Genomic DNA, 21193 nt, shown 5'->3' on the forward strand with positions numbered 1-21193 from the left:
AAAGTGATTTATGGTGTTTTGCAATGATAGGAAACATGTATACACTATGCTTTATTAAAAAATGAAGTAAATAAAAGAAACTAAATAAATGTACTATATAAGTATAAAAATCTTGCAATTTTCTTCAAATGCCTGGATATCTAAAGTCTTTTATCCTAAAATTTTTTTTACTGATGATGATCAATTTTCAAATACAAAATGCATAATATGTGTTTTTTATTCACATTCAAAAATTTGAGATCTGCTAATTTTCCCTATATAATATTATTAACTTCAATGATGAAGTTTGAAGAATTACTATGGATAAATCCACATCACTGAATAATTCAAAGATATCTTTGTGTATATTTTCAAATATCAACGACTGTTTTTTAGAACCTGAAGATCGGATTACCTTAAACTATAGCTTGAAAAGGTGTTTTGTTTTGTTTAAAAAAAAAAAAACTCCCTTCAAGTGGAAACATACGAGAAAACAATACAAATTCAAAGTTATGCTATGAATGTTGTTTTCTAGTAATAAACTAAAAACAGAGAAATATTTTCTTTCAGGTATATGTATGAACTTTCAGGATTTGATATTTTTTTACGTCTTTTTCCAAATCATCGAGGGAAAAGTTCTTATCACTTATATATTGAATCATACAAATGAGAATTTGGGGTAACTTTTAACTTCTCAAAGATCGCAGGTTTTTTCCAAGATTCTCAAACATCTAAAATCAAGTACATTGGTTATTTTTACATCTAAAACATATAAAACCAACTGCAATGGCTATTTTAGTATCTACAACGTCTCAAAGGATCTTACGGTCTTTAAGAACTGGTACTTTGTTTGCAAGTCAGTATGTAATACCTGGTAGTAGCTAGGCTAGGCAAATATGAACTTCCTCACTGGATTTCTTGTTGTGCTTCAATAAACTGGCACGACTCAAGGTGACCTCTTCATAGTTGACTAAATAGTTTCCGACTGATAGACTGTGAGAGTTTTACATATTTATAGTGGATAGACATTTAACTAGTGATTTTTCTCTGTTGTTTGATTTACAATTTTCAGATGACAGAAACAATCGGGTATTTTTCGGCGACATAAACATTAATTATTTTTTGATGTGTTCAAATAAACTCATTGAATAACCAGGTCATTTCCATTTCTTTCAATAAACAATTACATGTAAATAACAAGTAATGAAAAATGAATGAAAACGGCAACTAGTCTGGTCATCCTATCGGTGTGATTTCTGAACATAAAATGTAAGGAAAAAAAAGCAAGAACACAAGATTATATTTTGTAATATTTTTAATTGTGCAAAAAGTTTCAGAAGTAGAAAAAAGCATGTAGGAAAAGTTGAGAACAAAGAGGTCACGTCATAGCCTTTTTAGATGGATAATTATGTTTTTTTCTGTATAAAAAGATGTTTACACTTCAGAAATGGGATTCTGACAATTAAGCCCTGTTGATAATTTACATACAAGGAACCCAAAATTTCTACTCCCAGGATTATAAAAGAGAATAAATATTTGTGATTTAATTTTAATTGTTACAGTACCTTGATTTGACGACTTTTCAAATTGTGATATAATTTAGGGATCTTTCAAATATTCGGCTGTTGTGAAAAAAAAAATCAAATATGTCTTCTTTGTGAAAAGTCCTTTCTCTGAATACCAACATATTTGACTTTTGACTTTGGCTTTGGAATTTGACCTTCTTTTGAAAAAAAAAATCACCAACTTTCAACCTTAGCCATAAGGGTTAGAGCTAGGATTATGAACACCCTAGTTATGTTAAAGTTTTTGCGGACAAACAGATAAACAGACAAACAGACAGACCAAAAACTATATGACCCCGAATCGTGGATGACGGGGGGAAGAAAAAGCTTTCTTATGTGTTTGCTAGATAATATGACATTTGCATAATGAATTCAATTTAAATAGAGAAATCGACAATTCTACCACATTGGTACCTTCAATAACTGAGTTGATGTGAACATTTATTGAATTGATGAGATATAAAGAGCTACACCATGTGTGTAATAGGATCAAGAATGCTCTGAGTTTTTCCATTTGTACAAGTATGCAGAATAATTTGTGAGTAAGCGCTTTTGAAGGATAATTGTTTTTAGTCCCCTACCGGTGAAACTGGAGTGGACAATAGGTTTCCTCTGCGTCTGTCCTCTGTCCCTCTGTTGTTTGTCTGTTAGTCTATCCCAATTGGTTTCCACACTTTTTCTAAATGCTTCCAGATATTGAGCTAATTTTTGGTATGTTAGTGTATCCTGATGAGTTACAGCACAAATTTGCATTTCGTTCCACTTCAATGATTTTTGACGTAATAACCATTTTAAAAAAAAATTTAAGGGTTTTCAGCAATATTTTTCTAAGCGCTCGCAAATATTCAGCTGATTTTTGGTATGTGACTTTAACTTGATGAGTTACAGATCAAATTTGCATTTCGTTCCGCTTCAATGATTTGGAATTTTTTTTACATATACATAGATTATAAGAAAAAACTTGTTTTTTAATTTCTACATTTAAAGGTAATGCAAATTCATAAACACATGCATTAACATTTCATTTTTTTAAATGTCAACTGGAATTTATTTTTCATAGATACATGAGAGTCTTATAAGATTCTAATGTTAACATCTTTATCTCTTTATATACAATATACAGCATTTCACATAGCCAGATAATATTCTATTTATAAAGAACATAACTTAGGGTATGATGCATACACTTTATCATTACCAACAGTAGTGATAAAAAATTAGAACATTTAAAATCGAATATAATCCGATTATAAGTAACAAGGAAAAAAGATGACAAGATGTTTTAAATTGTACACGTATTTACACCTAGGCGCAGTTTTCCATTGCATTTTTGTACAATCTTTACAAATTTTGAAAGGAATTTGTAGTGATAATATTCACATCTTTAGCAATGCCCGTAATCTCAAATAGGTGTGGGATTTTAAAAAAAAATAGAAATCTACAAAATATCTACAAGAAAAACTCTTGTTTGTTAGTTCACTGTGTCCTAAAAAGTCGTAGACAATGTTTATAACTTTGTAAACATTCAACCAATACTAACCAATTTTTAGCTATAATTTATTCAGTGTTCCTTAAACAAGTGAATTTTTACCCAAAAAAATCTTGCATATTAATAATATCACATGTATGTCTATTTGTAGGGAAGGCCGATATGGTCTGTCGACGCACAAATAAAATGCAGAATAATTTGCGATAGTGACTATTCCAATTGCATTGTTTTTCTGATAATATGTAGAAACTCAAATTTATATCATTGAAATCAGAAACAAGATCTTATTAATGCATCAAATTTTCCACATAAATGGCATCAGCAGCAAAGGATTAGTGTCGTACTTTCTACAGTATTGTTGGAATTGAGTTTGTTACAAACGACGTTGTCAAACGCGTTCGCGGCGCTCGGGGATGTAATAAAATTGTTTTAAATATGGCTTGCCCACTTCAGAGACAGAAAGCGATGAGATGCAACATTACACACTACAATATTAGTAGAGAAATTGTTTATAAATAGCAGAAGAGATTCAAGGACTGTTTTCACAATAGTTAATTCTAAAAGAAAAAGAGTACTGTTTGTTAAATTCAGACGGTATGGAACGTTATTGGTCACTATCAACGTCAAACATTGTGTTTTCTCTGCTTCCTACAGTACAAGGTAAGGCAACCTTTCGAGGACTGAAATTTAATTCCGATCAAAAATTTTGTCTATGGTGAATTTTAATGAGCCCCTCATTCAAGAGTGATTTGCCAGTTTGAAAAGACCATGACATGCTTAAGACGCGTATTAAACACACGGGACAATACTAAATGATCACGACGTTATTTTAGACGTAAATTACGATCGCTTTCGTGCGCCGACGTACACTTATATGCTTTCTTCATTTACATTATTTTCTTATCATATATGTTTTAATCAAGAAAATTGAAATTTGTGATTATTAAATGTTGCTCTTTGCTATGACAAGAAAAGAAATTTAATTTAGCAAAAAGATACTGAATTGTAATCCTAGTCTACGACTTTTTGGGACAACCCTCGTATAAACATTAAAAAAAAACCCCGGAAGATCTGTACTTTCTAATAGTTGAGGGAGGTTTTGTTAGATGTAAAAATGAACGTGATTTGCTTGTTTATGTCATTCAAACCAATAAAAAAAATTTCAAGTCAATATGATTAATCTGTATATACTCGAATTAACCGGTATTTTCTAATAATAGATTTATTTTCACATTTTGACAATCTTCCTTTAAAAATAAATTGTAACATGCTCGGTCGATATGCTTTTCTGTAAGGTCGACCCCATGAACGGGATACATTTGTATAATGAGTTGCTAATTTTGATTTTTTTTTTTTTGGGGGGGGGGGAGGGGGTCATTACTAAAAAAGGTCATTGCAGATGCCACATAATAATGCTTTTTTCTTCTTCTTTTGATTTTTCTAATTGTGCAGTTGTTGACAAGGTTAAGATATCCCTGGATTTTTTTCAAACAAATTTAACAATTCATAAAATACCCATACTTTAACATCAATGCAAATAAGGTACAAGGCGTGCAAAATACCTATGACTTCAGATATATAAAATCCATATTCAATTTGTGAATTTAGTATTTAGAGTTTAGCTCTCATTATTAAAATTTATGAAAATATGATAAACAAAATTTTTCTTAGCATTTCTCTCGGCAAAATATTATTCTTTTATTGAAAAAATAATGTGGAATTCGTAGGATTTGAACCAAAGAAAAGAAAATCCTGAATATTATTTCCCTTTGAGATTAACACGCCAACCACTACGCTTAACAACTCCTGAAGATTACTGACATTAAAATCATTTTTGTGATATAATCTTTGACGACATGGACTTCAAGATTTTCTAGGAAAGATGCGAATGTTGTCTCATAAAAGTGTATTTTTAAGGTGTAGTGGGTCTTTGCTCCATGTTTTTGTTAGCTAAAAATGATCACGTGGTAGTCCGTGTTTATCAAATTGAACACACCCGTGAAACGTAAACTGTTTTTGTAAACAGAGCACGAGCTCTGTTATTGTTAATGTTAACGTTTCACCGGGTGTGTTCAATTTGTTAAACTCTGCACATATCACTGAGCACGGACTGACAATACTGGTGAGTTAGTTTTGCTTTCTCACATTTCTACTCTGAATTTTCAGGATTTTAGTTTAAATACATTTCATTAATACAGAGCAAAATTTCTACATTTCTTAAGTATTAAGGATAAAGTTTGCTTTGTGAAAGTGCAAGAATGTGTCAATAAAACGCGCCCCGATATTTGTAGTTTCAATAATTTTCAGATCAAATAAGTTTTTTTTTATTATATTTCCGTATGAAATGCTATAGCAACATTAAGTCATGATATTATATAGAAAACTTTAGAATTATTAACTTCAAATCTGTGTCTATGTCCCTTTAATGATATATTGCATTTGCTGAAAGTGTCATTGTTTCGACCATAGAACTTGTAAAATCTTGACTTTGAATGAGACAGTTGATATCCTTCTTTCATCAATTTCTTTTTCAAGAGCTTGTCTGGTTTTAGAAATTGTTCGTACGTGAAGCATGCTCTTGTGTATCGAATCAACATGGAGATGTAAACCCAGTATGCAGTTGATAAGGATGTATTGCTACATAAGTAAGGGAATTGACGATAGAAAAGTTGAAGTCATCAGGTTTATCATACAGTTTGTTGTTAGCTTCTTTTTCTAGTAATATATACAAATATGAAACAGATGTGTCAGACTCTGTGGTATCTTTATTTCAAGTTTACTGGGATATATCGAGTCTACATATCAAATGAATAAAGATTGTTAATTGATAATACGTCGTCAATATATCTAAATGTCGAGTTAAAGGCCACAGCAAGTGTATTCTTCTGGTGAAAAAGTTTTTGAATATATTCTGCTTTATATGAATGCAAAAATAGGTCTGCCTATACATGTAATGGGACGCAATTGGTACCCATAGAAATCCCGGCAGCTTGTTGAAAATTGCAAATGACCAATGACAAGAAAAGTAAATTTACTAGCTCCATTTTTGTTAAAAAGCAGCTGTCTACGATGTAAGAAAGTCTGAACTTAAATTTATCGTGGAGAATGGTTGTATATAGTGTTGAAAATTCGTACATTTTGATGTCATTATTAAAAAGAAAAAGCAACATATAAGATCCTAAACATAAATGCAGAAAAGTGTCTCTACATTTCAAGTATGAGATATTTAAACGGAAGTATTTGCTCTTATTTTTTTAAAGAAATAAATATATTCAATACAAAAAGATTGATTGTATACTTTAAGAATAAGATGCGAGACTAGAGAGAAATTAATGTGTAACATTATCTATTTCTTTCATTATGAATGGTTGACAAAACAGCAATGTTAAGGCTTCCCAGAGAATATCGCAGTGTAATCTGTGCCTTCACTTCGCTGAACTACAAAAGTATGACGTCATAATTGAAAATGACGTCAAGTCACTGTAAACTTGATATAAACTGATGGAGAAAGTGTCATAAACTTTACACCTTATTTTAATCTGCATATAAAGTGTCAGAAAGGTAGTGTAAAATAAACGTGTTTTAAATCTTATATACCCGAATATTTTAGATAATTTTGATTTATTACTCTTGATTAAAAGTCAGCGTGTTCAAAATATATACGAAAATATACGTTTGACATTTACCCTTTTTTATACCCTTGGATAGAAGTAGAATTTATGATATGTGTATAAAAGAGCCTGGCGCAGCTGATTAATGAGGATTTATTTGAGATCTTTTCTGGAAAGCTGTAAGAGGAGTTTCCCCTCTAACTGAATCTTGCATGGGAAAAACGTGTGTTGGCTTTGTTTTAATACAGATGACGAAATTGAGTGGAAAATACCCTCAAATTTGTCGGTAAGTTATTTATTGTGAATTATTTTGTACCAGAGTAATAGTATAACTTTTCCCAAACACATTTCGGGTTCACAAGGATATGAGGAGTTTATTTATGTGACAAAAAGTTAATAATAATTGTGTTAATCTGCTGCGCCGAAGCGATTTATGTGAAAAACTTCAAAAAAGCAGAAATGACCGTTACGTGATCAACGAGGTCATGTGATATCGTAACAAATACGTTTATATATAGCCTAGAGAACTCACAACATAAATTGGCCGTACTTAAGTATATAACTTACAAATAAAAATAAAAATCGACCTTGCAATGCAGTGTTATGTTTTGAACGCATTTAAAGCTTCGGGAAGCCTTAACATTGTTGCGAAGAAAATTAAAGAAAAAATGACAAAATTGGTTCATTGATTTGTATCTTTTAATACATATATCAAAAGTCATATATATAATGAAATATGGAAATAACAAACACTAATTAAAACAAAAAGTCTATTGAAACAATACAAATCAGGAGAAGAGAAAACAGGGGCCTCTGAAAAACATCCGAGGTGGGATACAAGTCAAATTGAATTTTACATATTTATTTATTTATTAATTATAAATAAATATCAAAGAGAAGATTACTTTTACACCCTCCCTAACAAATTAAGTATGGCTAACAATTCAAACGATTTAATAGCATGAGAATGAAAAAAGTGACTTGAAATATTCAACAACGATAAATAAAATGCGTATAAAAATTCAACATATTTAAAGAGATGAGATATTTTGAATTTACCAGTATACGAAAGAAGGAACCAAATAATTACATAAAATAATAACAATAGATTTTAACTACATAAACATAACTTTGATATAAATAATTGTTTTTATAACACATAAAAGATAATAAAATGTCAACTTTCTTTTGAAAAATATTAATATTTTGATTGAAAAGAAATTGTGTTTTCATCTGATCGACAGAACGTCGTTTGCAACTTTGAATTTTAAGCAATTTAACATAAAACGTTTGACAAACGCTGTTGTATAGATGCATTCACAATTTTCTTTTATCAGTATCCAATGCTTTTATTTTCAAGAGCAATTTTTATTATACTTGAACAAAGCATAATAATATAACAATTTTTATCATAATTATGTAGGCTTAAACAAATTGGACAATTGTAGATGTAATAAATCTTCGTTTTCTCCATTTCCTATCGGCCATCTTAAGTACTCAATGCACCACCATATATTTTTGATATCGTTTGGTAGTCTCTCTAATGGTATATTGTCTTTGATGATGACAACAATGGAACTCTGACGCTGGTTGTGGAAGGCGTGAGTAACCGCCATCTGGACGGCGTATGAGGCCCAACCACTCTCCAGAAAGCATTCAGTGATCACGAACAGCACTTTTCTACTTTCATTTATACATTTAACTATCTCCTCTGCCTCCCAATCTCCTGGAATCGAATCTCTGTCCTTAAGCCACACCTTAATATTTAATCTTTCCAATTTTGGGTACAGATCACGAATAATCCAGGTATGGTCTTTCTCACCATATGACACAAACACATCATAAATGTATTTGTTTTCTCCATTTTTTAGATGTACACCCTTCCACCTGTTTTTAAGTCGTAGTATAACATATTCCACGTGTATACGGTATCTTCGTAAAGCAGCTACTATCAGAAGTACAGACGAAGTAATCAAAATCAACACAACAGAGAAAATAAGCCATTGCTTAGTTTGGCATTCTTTATCAAATTTTCTCCAGATTTGTTCATTATAAAATAAGTGGTTGATAGGCACTCGATTCCCTGCGCATAACGTTTTATTAATATCAGAAAATACATGTTTGTGACTTCTCATCCATCGCAAAGACTGAATAGCTGAACAGGTACAAGAGATCGGATTTCCTTCTAAGTAAATTGATATATTTCCAAGAGTTTCAATGATTCTTTGGTCATTTCTTGAGAACCCAGATATCAAATTGTATCGAAAATGCAGAGTTATTAAATTCTGCATATATTCGAAGGAGGCAGGAATGTTAGAAAATTTGTTATTGTCTAGGTTTATTTTTATCAAAGAATGATGTTGGTCTTTCAAAAGAGAGAAAGGTATATAATTCAATTTGTTTCTTGAAAAATCGATTGAAGAAAGATTTTTTAGATTTCTAAAAAGATCTTTCGAATTTGATTTTTCATTGAAATCTAGATTCATGCCAATCGCATAAAAGTTCTGAATTCCTCGAGAATGATGAAATAAACCTGAGTGATTTTTTTCAAAGCTATTACCAGATATGTTAAGAGTCTTTAATGATGGCAAATCAAATTCGTCAACGTATGCCAGTGGAAAATTTGTTTCTTGGATGTACAATTCTTGCAATCTTTCCCCAGTAATTTTGAAACTAGGTGTCCATCTTTTTACATTATGTACATAATTTTTCGAAACATCAAGAACTTCCAGATTTTTCGACAGTGTTATATTTATAGAGATTATTGATCTATTGTATTGATAGAAATTCAACTGGTTTTTCATTTTTGGATTATTGCAGCAAAAATTCATATTCTTCATGTTCGGTGCAAATAACAAAGAAAGAATGCTTGATAAATCCACAACATACAAATGATTTCTGCTAAAATCTAGATACTGTAGACAGTTCCATAAAGTTGTATTGTAGATATTAATGTTTATAGAGTTAATGCCATTCTGTTGTAAAAATAAGGCACGGACACATACATTGATAAGATATTCTGACAACCACTCGTCTAAAACTATAAAATCTCTTTCAAGATCTTTACTATTTTGATCCATATAAATTCTACCAATATTGCGATGCTGGAAACATTTTAGAGAGCGCAAGGCCGGAGTAATGTCACATTTTCCACCAAAGCGAATTCTAACCTCTTCTGAAAGATATGGAAAGGAACAAAACAGATCTTCAGTAACGTCACAATACACGTGATTTTTAAAATACATATTAAGGTAATGAATTTTGGAGCGCCGAAGTCCTAAAAAGGAAGTATTTGTTAAACTAAAATCATTTACAATATGAAACTTTAATTCAGATAAGTTTGTTAAGTTTTCAAATGGTGCTGTAAATAAAAATCCGCTGAAAATGTCGATATGAAGACTCGACAATGGCTGAATTGCAGAAAGGGCAACATCCGGGTAACCATCTGGTTGAAAATTATTTTGATCAATTCGAAGGTACTTGAGGTTGTGTATATAGGAAAAAGCTTCAACTTCTATTCCGTTTTTATCAAGCTCACAACTTGAAAGATCTAGACTGCATAAACTAATAAGTCTACTGAAGGCTTTGTTTTCTATTTTTGTAATTTTGTTATGACTCAGGATAATGGATGTCACAACTGATACAGCAGCCAGATTTTCAAAGATTTGTTCCGTTAAAGTAGAAAATCTAATAAATGACAAATCCAACGTCACATTGCGGTTTCGTAACTTTTGTGGTATTTTTTCAGGTAGACTGTCTGTATTGAGACCACTACAGTTCCATAGAATTCCAAAGTTTCCACATTCATCTGTGTAAGGCGCTGTTGGACAGGGGTATGAAATAACAGTCAGGCTACTAACTGCAAATAAAGATTGATTCATACAGCATTTTGTTTAACTTTTAAGTAGAAAACAGAAATTCAGATTGAGTGAAAAGAAAACATGTACAAAGTCTTATTTGTTTCTTTAAATCCTGGCTTCGGGGGCCACCAACTAACAAAAATCTCAGCTCAAATCTTAGCTTCAAATCTTTGAAGTCTGCCTCACCTGAGATTTTCCTAAAACGCCGTACCACCAACATTTCTGAGATTCGTCTCACGTAAGATGATATTTGAGAAAAATCTTAGACTTATTCTTGTTGTTATATGCGACCCTTTTTCTATTAATGCACGCATTTGTTGAATGAATGGTTGAATTTACCTTTTTTTTTTTTCTTTTTTTTTTGTGCAATATTTTGGCATACAATCGCGAAAAAACACATACTCTACTTCCTTCGTCTTTTATTTGCTGTTACGAGTCATTCAACGGAAAGAATTCCATTACGATCTTTGCGACAATAAATATTAACGGAGTCCCCGTAAAATATTCCCTACAGAAGAATAACACAAAAAACATATCCAAATTTTATAGTCTTGGCTCGTCTGTCGACATAAACACACAAAAATATACACCGATACGTGTATTCCACCATTGTGATGTTACATGCCGAAAGATTACAAAAGGATAGGCGGATTAAGACTATATTTGCAGGCCGATTACACATTTTTCTTTCTTAAATTTTGTTTCGTAAAATGTCAGATATATCTATAACATTTTATTCTCCACAGAAAAAAAATTAGGTATAGTGACTTTTGTCCCTATTTAGAATAATTTTTTTCAAAAAAAATCGTTTTAAGCGATCAAAGTTTTACCGCCGAAATAATGATTTAATTACTGCCAACTCGGCGTTAAGAAATAAACACTGAATGATTTTTTAACTAATTAAAGGATCGAAATATAGCTAATTTTCACACATCATAATTTTCTCGAGTGTTTCGTAAAAATTGTGCATGCATAATGCAACAGAAAACATGTCCAGGGGCGGGTAATGTATGGTTGGTTTTACATGATCCCAATTTATCAAGAAAATTCCTTCCCCCGAAGAAAGAAAAACCTGAAATTGAACTACGGGCATGTTTAGGGCCGAGGCTAAATAACACATCGCATTTTCCACGATCCCCTGTTAGAAAATGTCAGAGAAACAGAGAAGAGGCTACATCCCCTGTGAGAAAAAGTCTAGAAAAATAAATATAATTATTCTTTTCAGATATAATAACAGCGAATATAGTGAACAATTTCCTGTTTTTGTTGTTGTTTTTTAATGTAACTGGTCGTATTAAAAATAAAATAAGTTCTCGTAGTGATTTATACATGTACTTTAGAATGGTTAAAAGTCAGGCTTATTCTTATAAATAATATGAACGGTCAAGGATTTTTATGTGCGATGCATCGTGAGTGTAGAGTAGATCCCAATTCTCAATGAAGAATTTTATAGATTTAGTTAGGAACCAAATTAGACAGACTGCTATCATCAGTGATTAATAAATTGTGATTTGTAAATTATTTCGAAAGTATAGCAATATTGGTACACAGAATTTTAAACAGCATCCTTTTAATATTTGCGTATAATTTTCACCGGCGATTAGGTGTATATTGTACACGTAAAAAATAACTATCGGAGAAAGAACAAAGAAGAGGACGTGGAGGTTTGAATATTTTAACTAAGTCATATTTCCTTTTCTGATAAACATGTACAATGTGAATTAATAAAGGGGGAGTTTCGATAAGGCCGTTTTTCGGCCCCTCACGAAATGTTATGAAATTTTGATATTTTGTAGAAAAACTCCTTATCTTCCTAAAAATATGAAAATAATTTATGTTACGCATTTTCCGGTCACGTGATAATTGAAAATTTAAGTATACCCCCTTTCGTATATTTTTGGAGTAGACATTTTTATAGGGGGAAGTGCATTTTTTCAACCGTCAAAATCGTAAATGAAACAGGATAAATATGAATAAAGACATAAATTAACCAATTTCAACAATTTTTTTTACGGAAAATGGTATTTTTCTTATGCGAATGTTTTTAAGGTGCTATATTTTTTCTGGTGCGTTAAATGTTACTTTTCTTTAGAAGAGAATGGATTTAACTTATAAAACGTAAACATATATAGAGAGTTTTAACATCATAATTAATCGACAGTTTATACATAAACTTTATAATCAATATTCACCATTTTCCCATACGAAAAATGCAAATAAAAAAATATGTAGACATGAGATTGGTAAGCGTAAAAACGTCATATACAGGTATATGCAACACATTTTCATCAATGAGGTTATACAACTACATGTTTTATAAAAATATACCTTAATATCATAAAATTGAAATTAAATAAAATGTTTGAAATAAAAAAGATTAGAAAATAAATGCAACTTTGTATACATACATAAATAAAAAGTTTATTTCAAAGCATCATATTGCTACGTAATCCGGTACATTGTAGTTACAAGGTATGAAAAATATTTTATCTGGCGGCCGCCACATAAATAACTGGCGGCGACCAGAAACTTATCTGGCGTCCGCCACATAACTAGAACTAGAAGCCGGCAAATAAGTTTCTTGCGGTGTAGACATATTATGTAATAAAACATAAATTTAAAGTTATGAGGTGAAGACCTTATGGAGTGAATTTTTGTATAAAATGTAGATTTGATCTTTGCTAATGCATGAAACTCCCAGATTTGACTACAAACAGAAGTTGTAGATGTCGTTAAAGGCAGAGATTTTAAGCACCGCCTTCATAAATACCTGGTCTGTGCACCTCTGTCAATCAAGTACATTAAGGTACATCATTGGGTGCTACAACTTGATTGACAAAAACACTACAATTTTATCTGGCGGCCGCCAGATATTTCAATGGCAGGCAGTAGAAACTTATCTGGCGGCCGCCAGATATTATATATTTTTTTCACCTAGCACCTAGCTACGAGCTTCAGTATATTGCAATGTATTTGATATTATTAATAATATTAATTACAGTCAAAAATATTTTATCATGATACGTAATATGTGAATAGCCAAATGATGGAAAAATCTATAATACATTGTTTCCTTTTCATTATGAAACGTAGAAGTATTTGCCCACATAGACCTGCATTATGTTTGCAGCATAACTGAGAGAATACCAGCCAGGACTATTTTCCTCTCGCTTCCCAACTCTCCATAGATACTTAAGTTACTTCACCAACTCTAGTCACTTCTCATTTAGAGAGTTTTAGATTCATTATAAATGATTTGCTAGACCAGAGTGCAGTTCGAAATACACATGTAAACGCCAAAGATATGTGTTTAACCCTTAATCAGACAGGCATATGCGCCTAGACATCCAGACTTAAAACAATATATCAACCACACGGGCGCTTCTCTAGCATGCTAGAGCGTGGATTTCTATTTACAAGAAAGTCAAAAATATAACTATGCATGATAAATAACGTTAAGGAATAGGCTGGCTCTAAGACTTTTTTTTCAGTCAGTCGGAAAATGTAAGAAAGATCTAACATCTGAACCATGTCTGGTAGTGTGCAATCCTAGATGCATCACCAGTGCAAGTTTGGTCACGAAAGGGCTTATAGTTACATAAGAATGAGACCCGCCTCAAAATCTTTAAACTGCTAACTCATTAAGGAAATGTAGGTCATATCCAGAATCTGAAGCAAGTTTTGAGATGCATCATGAAGCAAGTCTGGTCAGCAAGTGCTTACAGCTGCTCTGCTCCAAAAACTTTAACCTGCTTTTAAAACATTTATCTGGACATTCTGTTGCTAAAAATCCAGCATCTGAAACCTCACTTGTGACAAGGAAACACGTTAGATCAGGTGACTCTGATTAATATAGGGCATAGATATACTTGAAAAAAAAATCTGCTTCAAAAACTTGTACCTTAAACGCAGATGCCGACGGTATTACAAAAGCTCCCCGAACTTCGAGGAGGTGAGCTAAAAATATGACGTTAACGTTATACGTTGGCGATAAAAAAAGTATCAAAATGAAGATAGGATACGATAATGTTTTCTACTGTTAATTTAATCGAGAATCTTATTTGATTAAAAAAAAAATGCAAATTTTGGCTTAGTATTTTAACACAGAGTCAGATCAAGAAACCAGGAGCTTCTAATTTTAGATATGCAAATTTTATGCAATTTTCAATTTTTGGATATGAAGTGCACACGCGACACTCATCATATTTCAAGAAATTAGTATGCAGAGTATATCTAATTACTGAACAAATTTAGGTGAGTGTCCCTCATGCACTTCATATTCTAAACATCGATTTATAAATGCCACCCTCTTATATTTTCCCATAAGCCTAATGTTAACGGATCTGAGGGTACATCTAAGTATGTATCAGCTACGGTGTGAATTCATCTCATATTAACTTTTAAAATATAAATAGCAAAAGTTAACATATTTATCTTGAATTCTAAACTAGTTTTGAAAAAATTAATTGAAATTTATTTTTAAAGAAAGAAAGTGGGCCGCTGAGTGGCCTTATCGAAACTCCCCCTTTGCCTATAACCATAAATAGCACACTAAAATATGAATTTAATTTTTTAAAACTAATTCCTGTATGAAATAAGATACACATATTATGTATAACGTGCCACAAAATGTTGCTTTTATTCTTTATTTTTTCCTTATTTTCTTCTTTTTTTTTCTTTTGGTAAAGTTTCAAATGTATTGTTTCAACGTGTGGACAATATTATAACCGTGGAGGTTTGATATTTTATCTAAGTCATATTTCCTTTTCTGATAAACATGTACATTGTGAATTAATTTATTTGCCTGTAACCATAAATAGCACACTAAAATAAAAAAATTGATTTTTTAAACAAATTCCTGTATGAAATAAGATACACATATTATGTATAACGTGCAACAAAAATGTTGCTTTTTTCCCCCTTATTTTCTTCCTTTTTTTCTTTTGGTAAAGTTTCAAATGCATTGTTTCAATGGGTGGACAATATTATAAGTTTTTTTGCATGTGCGCAAGACACCCCCCCCCCTTTTCATTAAATACGGTATCTTGTTCTGGGAGAAATTAACATGCTTTCTGTGCTTGCATGTTAATTTCGTGTATTCATGGATAAAAGCATGCATTGTCATAACATTTGCAACCATTTTACCATATTCTAATTCTGTGAAATTTTATTTGAGCCTACTATGTACCATATCAAGATTTCCTGAGAAATCTCAGATTTTTTTCTCAGCTGAGTCGGAAAAAACGTTGGTGGCACGCATATTTGAGAAAAATCTCAGATTTGAGAAAAAAAAACTCAAAAGATAAGTCCGAGTTTGAGAAAAAAATTATTTGGTGGCACAGTTTGGTGAGAAAAACTCAAAATTTTTGAGAATTCTTAGATTTAAGAAAATATCAGCGTTGATGGCCCCGAAGCCTGGAGTTCATGTTCTGTGTTCTAAATCTTGAATTCTGCTTACCAGAATATTTTTCACACTTAAAAGCGAATTTAAAGTAGAAAACGTTTTCATTTAATAAATAAATAATAAAGTTAAAAGTTTCACTGGGAAATTGATTTGGTTGGTAATATGATTGAATCCTTAATTAAATATTTAACCAATACCTTTTTTATAAGAGGTATGTAAAAAATATATTTAAGGCTTTAATGTAAATATTGATTTGGATTTACGTCAGATTTCACATGCAAATGTATATCATTTTCTTAACATGATGTTTTATTCTATTATTTTTTGTTATTTAATTTATTTTATTTATTTTTTATCCCTTTGTTTTTTAGATTACAGACAGACGGATTAATACGAGTGAAAACTATTCATCATTGAACTGTTTACTTTTGTAATTTTTATCAGAAGATCAATTTTTAATCAAGCACACTTCAATAAAGACTATCGGATAAAAATGATTAAAATGATTTTAAAGGCAATAACACGGACTATGATCTAATTTAGCTTAAATATAATGTACTAATTTATTGTCTAGAACTGTGAATACGTGTTAGATAATCAGACGTGAATTAAAAACAAACTCTTCTAAAATGCAATCGTACATATAATAATGAGCCTAACAGCCTTGTAAGACCATATTGTTACAAGCTTTGTTAGCTAGATCAAAAACATATTTTCATGAAAACCGAATGGGTATATATTTAACTCTTTGCCATTTGTTTTTTTTTATATAAATTTTGAATATATAACTAAAACGTTAAATAAACTCTGACAGCGTGTCAAGGTCATCCATTTCATATTTAGATCATCGTGAAGCATATTCCTTAACGGAATTCATAATAGAAACGAAGATCTTGGCTTACTGAATTTAGGACCTTTTAAAATGATAGCCTCTATGCCCTGTTTACAGATTTCTATAGTTTTAAGACCGATCAGCCTTCACCTTTTTATCATATGATGACTCTACCGACAAAGAAAGTTTTGCCAAAAGTTATAATTTCGTAGCTGACACTGGTATGACTGATAAAATCCCTTTTATTGTTGTTAATCTTTTTTACATTTTAGTCTATACGGCTGTAGGTAGGAGTTTGTGGTAATTTCCTTCGTTTTTGGAAGTGTGAATATGAGCGTTTACACCATAATTAAAATTTCTTTAGCGAATTCAAAAAGAAATATTTATTAAATTTAGTGCTATAAAGTCCAGTCACATATCTCTGAACTCGCATAGATCTATGAGAAACAGATAGAAATAGGAATTTTGACGTCTCCAATGGTATTATTTTCTTAATGATATTCGAACCTCAGCCAGGAAAGATAATTCTCTAAATTATTTAATTCAAAAAGTCTCCAAATGAAGCTTGAAATTGAAATCTTTTCTAGCAACAATTTTTATTTTAGGCATCTCAATGTGGCTACGTGTTCTTTGAAGTATTTGAAACGGTCGTATAAAGAGTTGATGTTTGTACCCAACAAAGGTGTACATATTTAAAGAAATCGAATTTCCTTTCATTTAGCCTTAGATACCTTTTTGTATGATGTGAAATAAAAAGTGATTTATAGTGTTTTTCAATGATAGGAATCACTTTATATACTATGTATTATCAAATAAATGAAGTAAAGAAAAGGAACTATTGTACCATATAAGTATAAAATATTGCAATTTTCTTCAAATGCCTTGATACCTATAGTTTTTTTATCCTAATTTTTTTATTGCTCAATTTTCAAATTGAAAATGCATGATAGGCAATTCTATTTTATGATAAAAATTTATTTGAGATATACTAATTTTCCCCATATACATGTAATATGATTAACTTCAATGATGAAGAATTACCATATGCAAACTCACATTATTTTGATAATTCATAGATATTTTAGTGAGTATTTTCAAATATTCAACGGATGATTTTCAGAACCTGAGCATCGGACGACTACCTTAAACTATAGCTTAAGAAGGTGTTTTTAAATAACTCCCTTTAAGAGGAAGCATACGAGAAAACTATACAAAAATCAATGTTTTGGTATGAATCTTGTTTTCCATCAATAAATTAAAAACAGAGGAATATTTTTCTATCAGGTATATGTTCGAACTTTCAGGATTTGATATTTTTTGTACCTTTTCCAAATCATAGAGGAAAAAGTTCTTATCACTTATGTATTGAATCATACAAATGAGAAATTGGGGATAAATATAGACCTAAACAATTAGGACCTACAATTTTTTTTTTCATTTTGATTGCAATGCTTTCATGACAAGTTCAATTTCATTTGAAAATGATTATATTTTCTTGCATAAGTTATATTTCTTCAGCTGTTTGCTGTTGAATCAAGCTCAAAGAAGATAAGGAATTCTGGTGGATGCAAATACCAGAACAATCAGTTGACAGATTATGAATTCATTCAAACAACTCTTCTTGGAAAGAACATCACGTGCGTGAAAAGAATTTTTTGGTCCTTTTTGGCCCCTGTTTATTTCCTTAGAACTAGAATCAATATATGTAATGCATTGCGAACGTCGTAGCATCAATATGATCAGGATGATATTTGTTTGCAGACAGCAATGGGATGTATTAAAATACTAATAAAATACGTCTGTTGGCATTAGCCCTAGCACGTTAGTCCTAGAACAGTTCATGCTTTAATATCGCAACCAAGTGGAGTAGGATATGTCGTCACATCTTAGCGGCATTTGCCAGGGAAAAATAAGTGAGAAGTGAGGCTAAATTAATGGTTGTATTTCAATTTATTTCACAGACTTTGAAGGAGAAAAAAGAATATGTTTAAGTTTCCGTGTAAAAACAATTTTTGAGACAAAATGAAACACATTTTAAGCTTTTTTCAACGTGATTATTTTTAAATCAAAATGTCTGTCCACATAGCTATTGGTCTTAAAAGCTTCTTTCTTCTTAATATAACTAATAATTTGGAGCCTTATTTTAAAACAATGGGTTTAAGCCTTTACTTTCCTCAATTAAAATAAAAGATGAAAGACCTTTAACATAATGACTTGAAATGTGAAAGCATATTTGTAATATTTCTACAATAGACAAGAAATCATATCTTTACATATACTATATTAAAAGCAATACATTCATTTCTTATACTCAAAAGCTTGGCGTTCAGTAAATCTTTATATCTAATTGGTGTTTGTTTTTTTAATAGTGGTTAAGTACTGGCCTGGTCTTGGGTTCAAAATTCATTCTCAAACCCCTTATTGAAATAACTATTTAAACAGTTGACTTGATTTCAATAGTTGGTGCAACATGTAAAAGAAGTTAATAAACAACTTTGCTATCAGAGATTCTGCAAAGTTTTCTCATATACGTCAAATTACATTTAAAAAGCATTATTTTTGTGAATGTACTTTAACACATTCAATATATTTTTATAAGTTTTTCATAATTTTTGTAAAGATGCATCCACTTTGAAGAAATGAGGGTTATATTTCCTTCTAAACTAAAGTTTGTTCAGAATTAAATGTGTAGTATTCTTTAACAATGCACTATGGAGTTTTTGTGATAATATATCTATGTCATCAATTGCAAGGACATGGAAATAAAATCTTACATAGCAATTGAGCATACTCACAAAGAAGAAAATTGAATATCCTTAGCCCTGTTTCTTTCATGATTTGATTCCTTCAACCGAGGTGAATAAAATTCATATAACCTGGCATAAAAATAAATGTATCATTGATTTTAAGGAAAAGATATTTAAAACCACAAAGGACCAATGGAAATGCTATATTATTTCCGTTATATTGCAATTAATTTTCCATTTAAACTTACAGGCTCTTTTTTTAACAAAAGCTGTAAAAAAGGTATAAACTGAGACAACAAATTACGCATTTTTTGATAAACACTGAACTATGACAACAGTATTCCTGAATTAGATTTTTATCTTGCTGCAAAGGTTTAATTTTTTTCTCCAAGAGGTATATTTTGCACTTGCTTTAATTTTTTAGTGATATAAGAATCAAAGTTATTACTCTATTGTAGATCTACTTTAAATTATCTTTAAATAGGTACTTTAATTCAAAGAATTGGACAAGTTATTTTGATACGCCCATCCGATAGACCAATTTTGAATCCGCTACTGAGTTTTAAACTTTTAACATCTCAAAGATCACACGGTTTTTCTCAAGACTTTCAAACATCTAAGAACCGTTCACGGTAGCTCAGTCGGTAGAGCGCTCGCTTCGTGATCGGAAGGTCGTGAGTTCGAATCTCGGCCGCGACTGACCTAAGTCGATAAAAAATGGGTAGCAACTGTTCCTTCGCCATGCGCTCGGCACTTTGAAGTGAAAGTTGCGGGTCCTTCGGATGAGACCTTAAAAACCGAGGCCCCGTGTCACGGCAGGCGTTGGCACGATAAAGATCCCTCACAGCTCAATGGCCCTGAGTGCAGAGTAAAGGTCAAAATTTGAAGCCCTTCACCGGTATATGGTGACGTCTCTATATGAGTGAAAAATTCTCGAATGGGACGTAAAACAACATACAATCAGTCAATCAATCAAATATCTAAGACCAAGTACAATGGTTATTTTTGCATATAAAACATATAAAATGGTTATTTTATTTTATTTTAGTACTTACAAAAGAAGTATCAAAGCATCGTACGGTCTTTAAAGGATTAGTAGTTTGTTTATAAGTCAGTAGCTTACAAATATCTGGTAGTAGGCAAATATGCATTTCCTCTTTAGATTTATGATCATGCTCCAATTAATTAATACGACACACGAAGACCTCCTGACCGTTGCTTAAACAGTTTCCGCTTGATTGACTGTCAAAGTAAAATAGACTGTGGGAGTTGTACTTATTTATAGAGGATGGACATTTAACTAGTGTATTTTATTTTCTCTCGTTTGATTCACAATCTTCAGATGACCGGGACAGTCGGGTATTTTTCTATATAAACATTCATAATATTTTCAGTGTCCATTTAATAACCAAGCCATTTCCATTTCTTTCAAGTACGCAATTACATGTACACTACAAGTAAGGAAAACCCAATACCCATACAAACAAACGGCAATCCGTCTGTTCATCCTACGGGTGTAATTTATGAACAAATTTTTTTTTACAAAAAATTATTCTTTTTTATAATGTTTTTTTATTATGCTGACAGTATCGTAGGTAGCAAAAAGACATTGTAAGTAAAGTCGAGAATAAGGAGGTCTTGTCAAAGCCTTTTTATGTTTTAGATAGATAATTACGGTTCTATCTGCATAAAAGGACGTTTACACT

General features: G+C 31.3%; 1 protein-coding gene across 1 annotated transcript; it reads right to left on the reverse strand.

The window, feature by feature from the left end:
- Nucleotides 1–8059: 8059 nt before the first annotated feature.
- On the reverse strand, nt 8060–19575 carry LOC133201617 (toll-like receptor 13). Its single transcript, XM_061337410.1, has 3 exons — nt 19536–19575; nt 9205–10503; nt 8060–8592 (listed from the first exon to the last, which is right to left on the reverse strand). Exons 1-3 carry the CDS (start codon nt 19573–19575, stop codon nt 8060–8062), a joined length of 1872 nt encoding a protein of 623 aa, XP_061193394.1.
- Between the last annotated feature and the right edge of the window lie 1618 nt (nt 19576–21193).

The sequence above is a fragment of the Saccostrea echinata genome, unplaced genomic scaffold (assembly GCF_033153115.1).
Source record: "Saccostrea echinata isolate AGI-Se365-2 ecotype Australia unplaced genomic scaffold, CSIRO_AGI_Sech_v1 ptg000045l, whole genome shotgun sequence".
Classification (NCBI taxonomy): Eukaryota; Metazoa; Mollusca; class Bivalvia; order Ostreida; family Ostreidae; genus Saccostrea; species Saccostrea echinata.

What these genes read in the sequence shown, in the direction of transcription:
- LOC133201617 (XM_061337410.1), bottom strand. Translation starts at nt 19,575, where the DNA reads ATGAAAGAAACAGGGCTAAGGATATTCAATTTTCTTCTTT. An exon ending in GATATTCAATTTTCTTCTTT is followed by an intron (nt 10,504 to 19,535) that starts GTGAGTATGCTC and finishes CTTTATTTGCAG; the next exon opens with TTAGTAGCCTGACTGTTATT. An exon ending in AAAGACTCTTAACATATCTG is followed by an intron (nt 8,593 to 9,204) that starts GTAATAGCTTTG and finishes TACTTCTGATAG; the next exon opens with TAGCTGCTTTACGAAGATAC.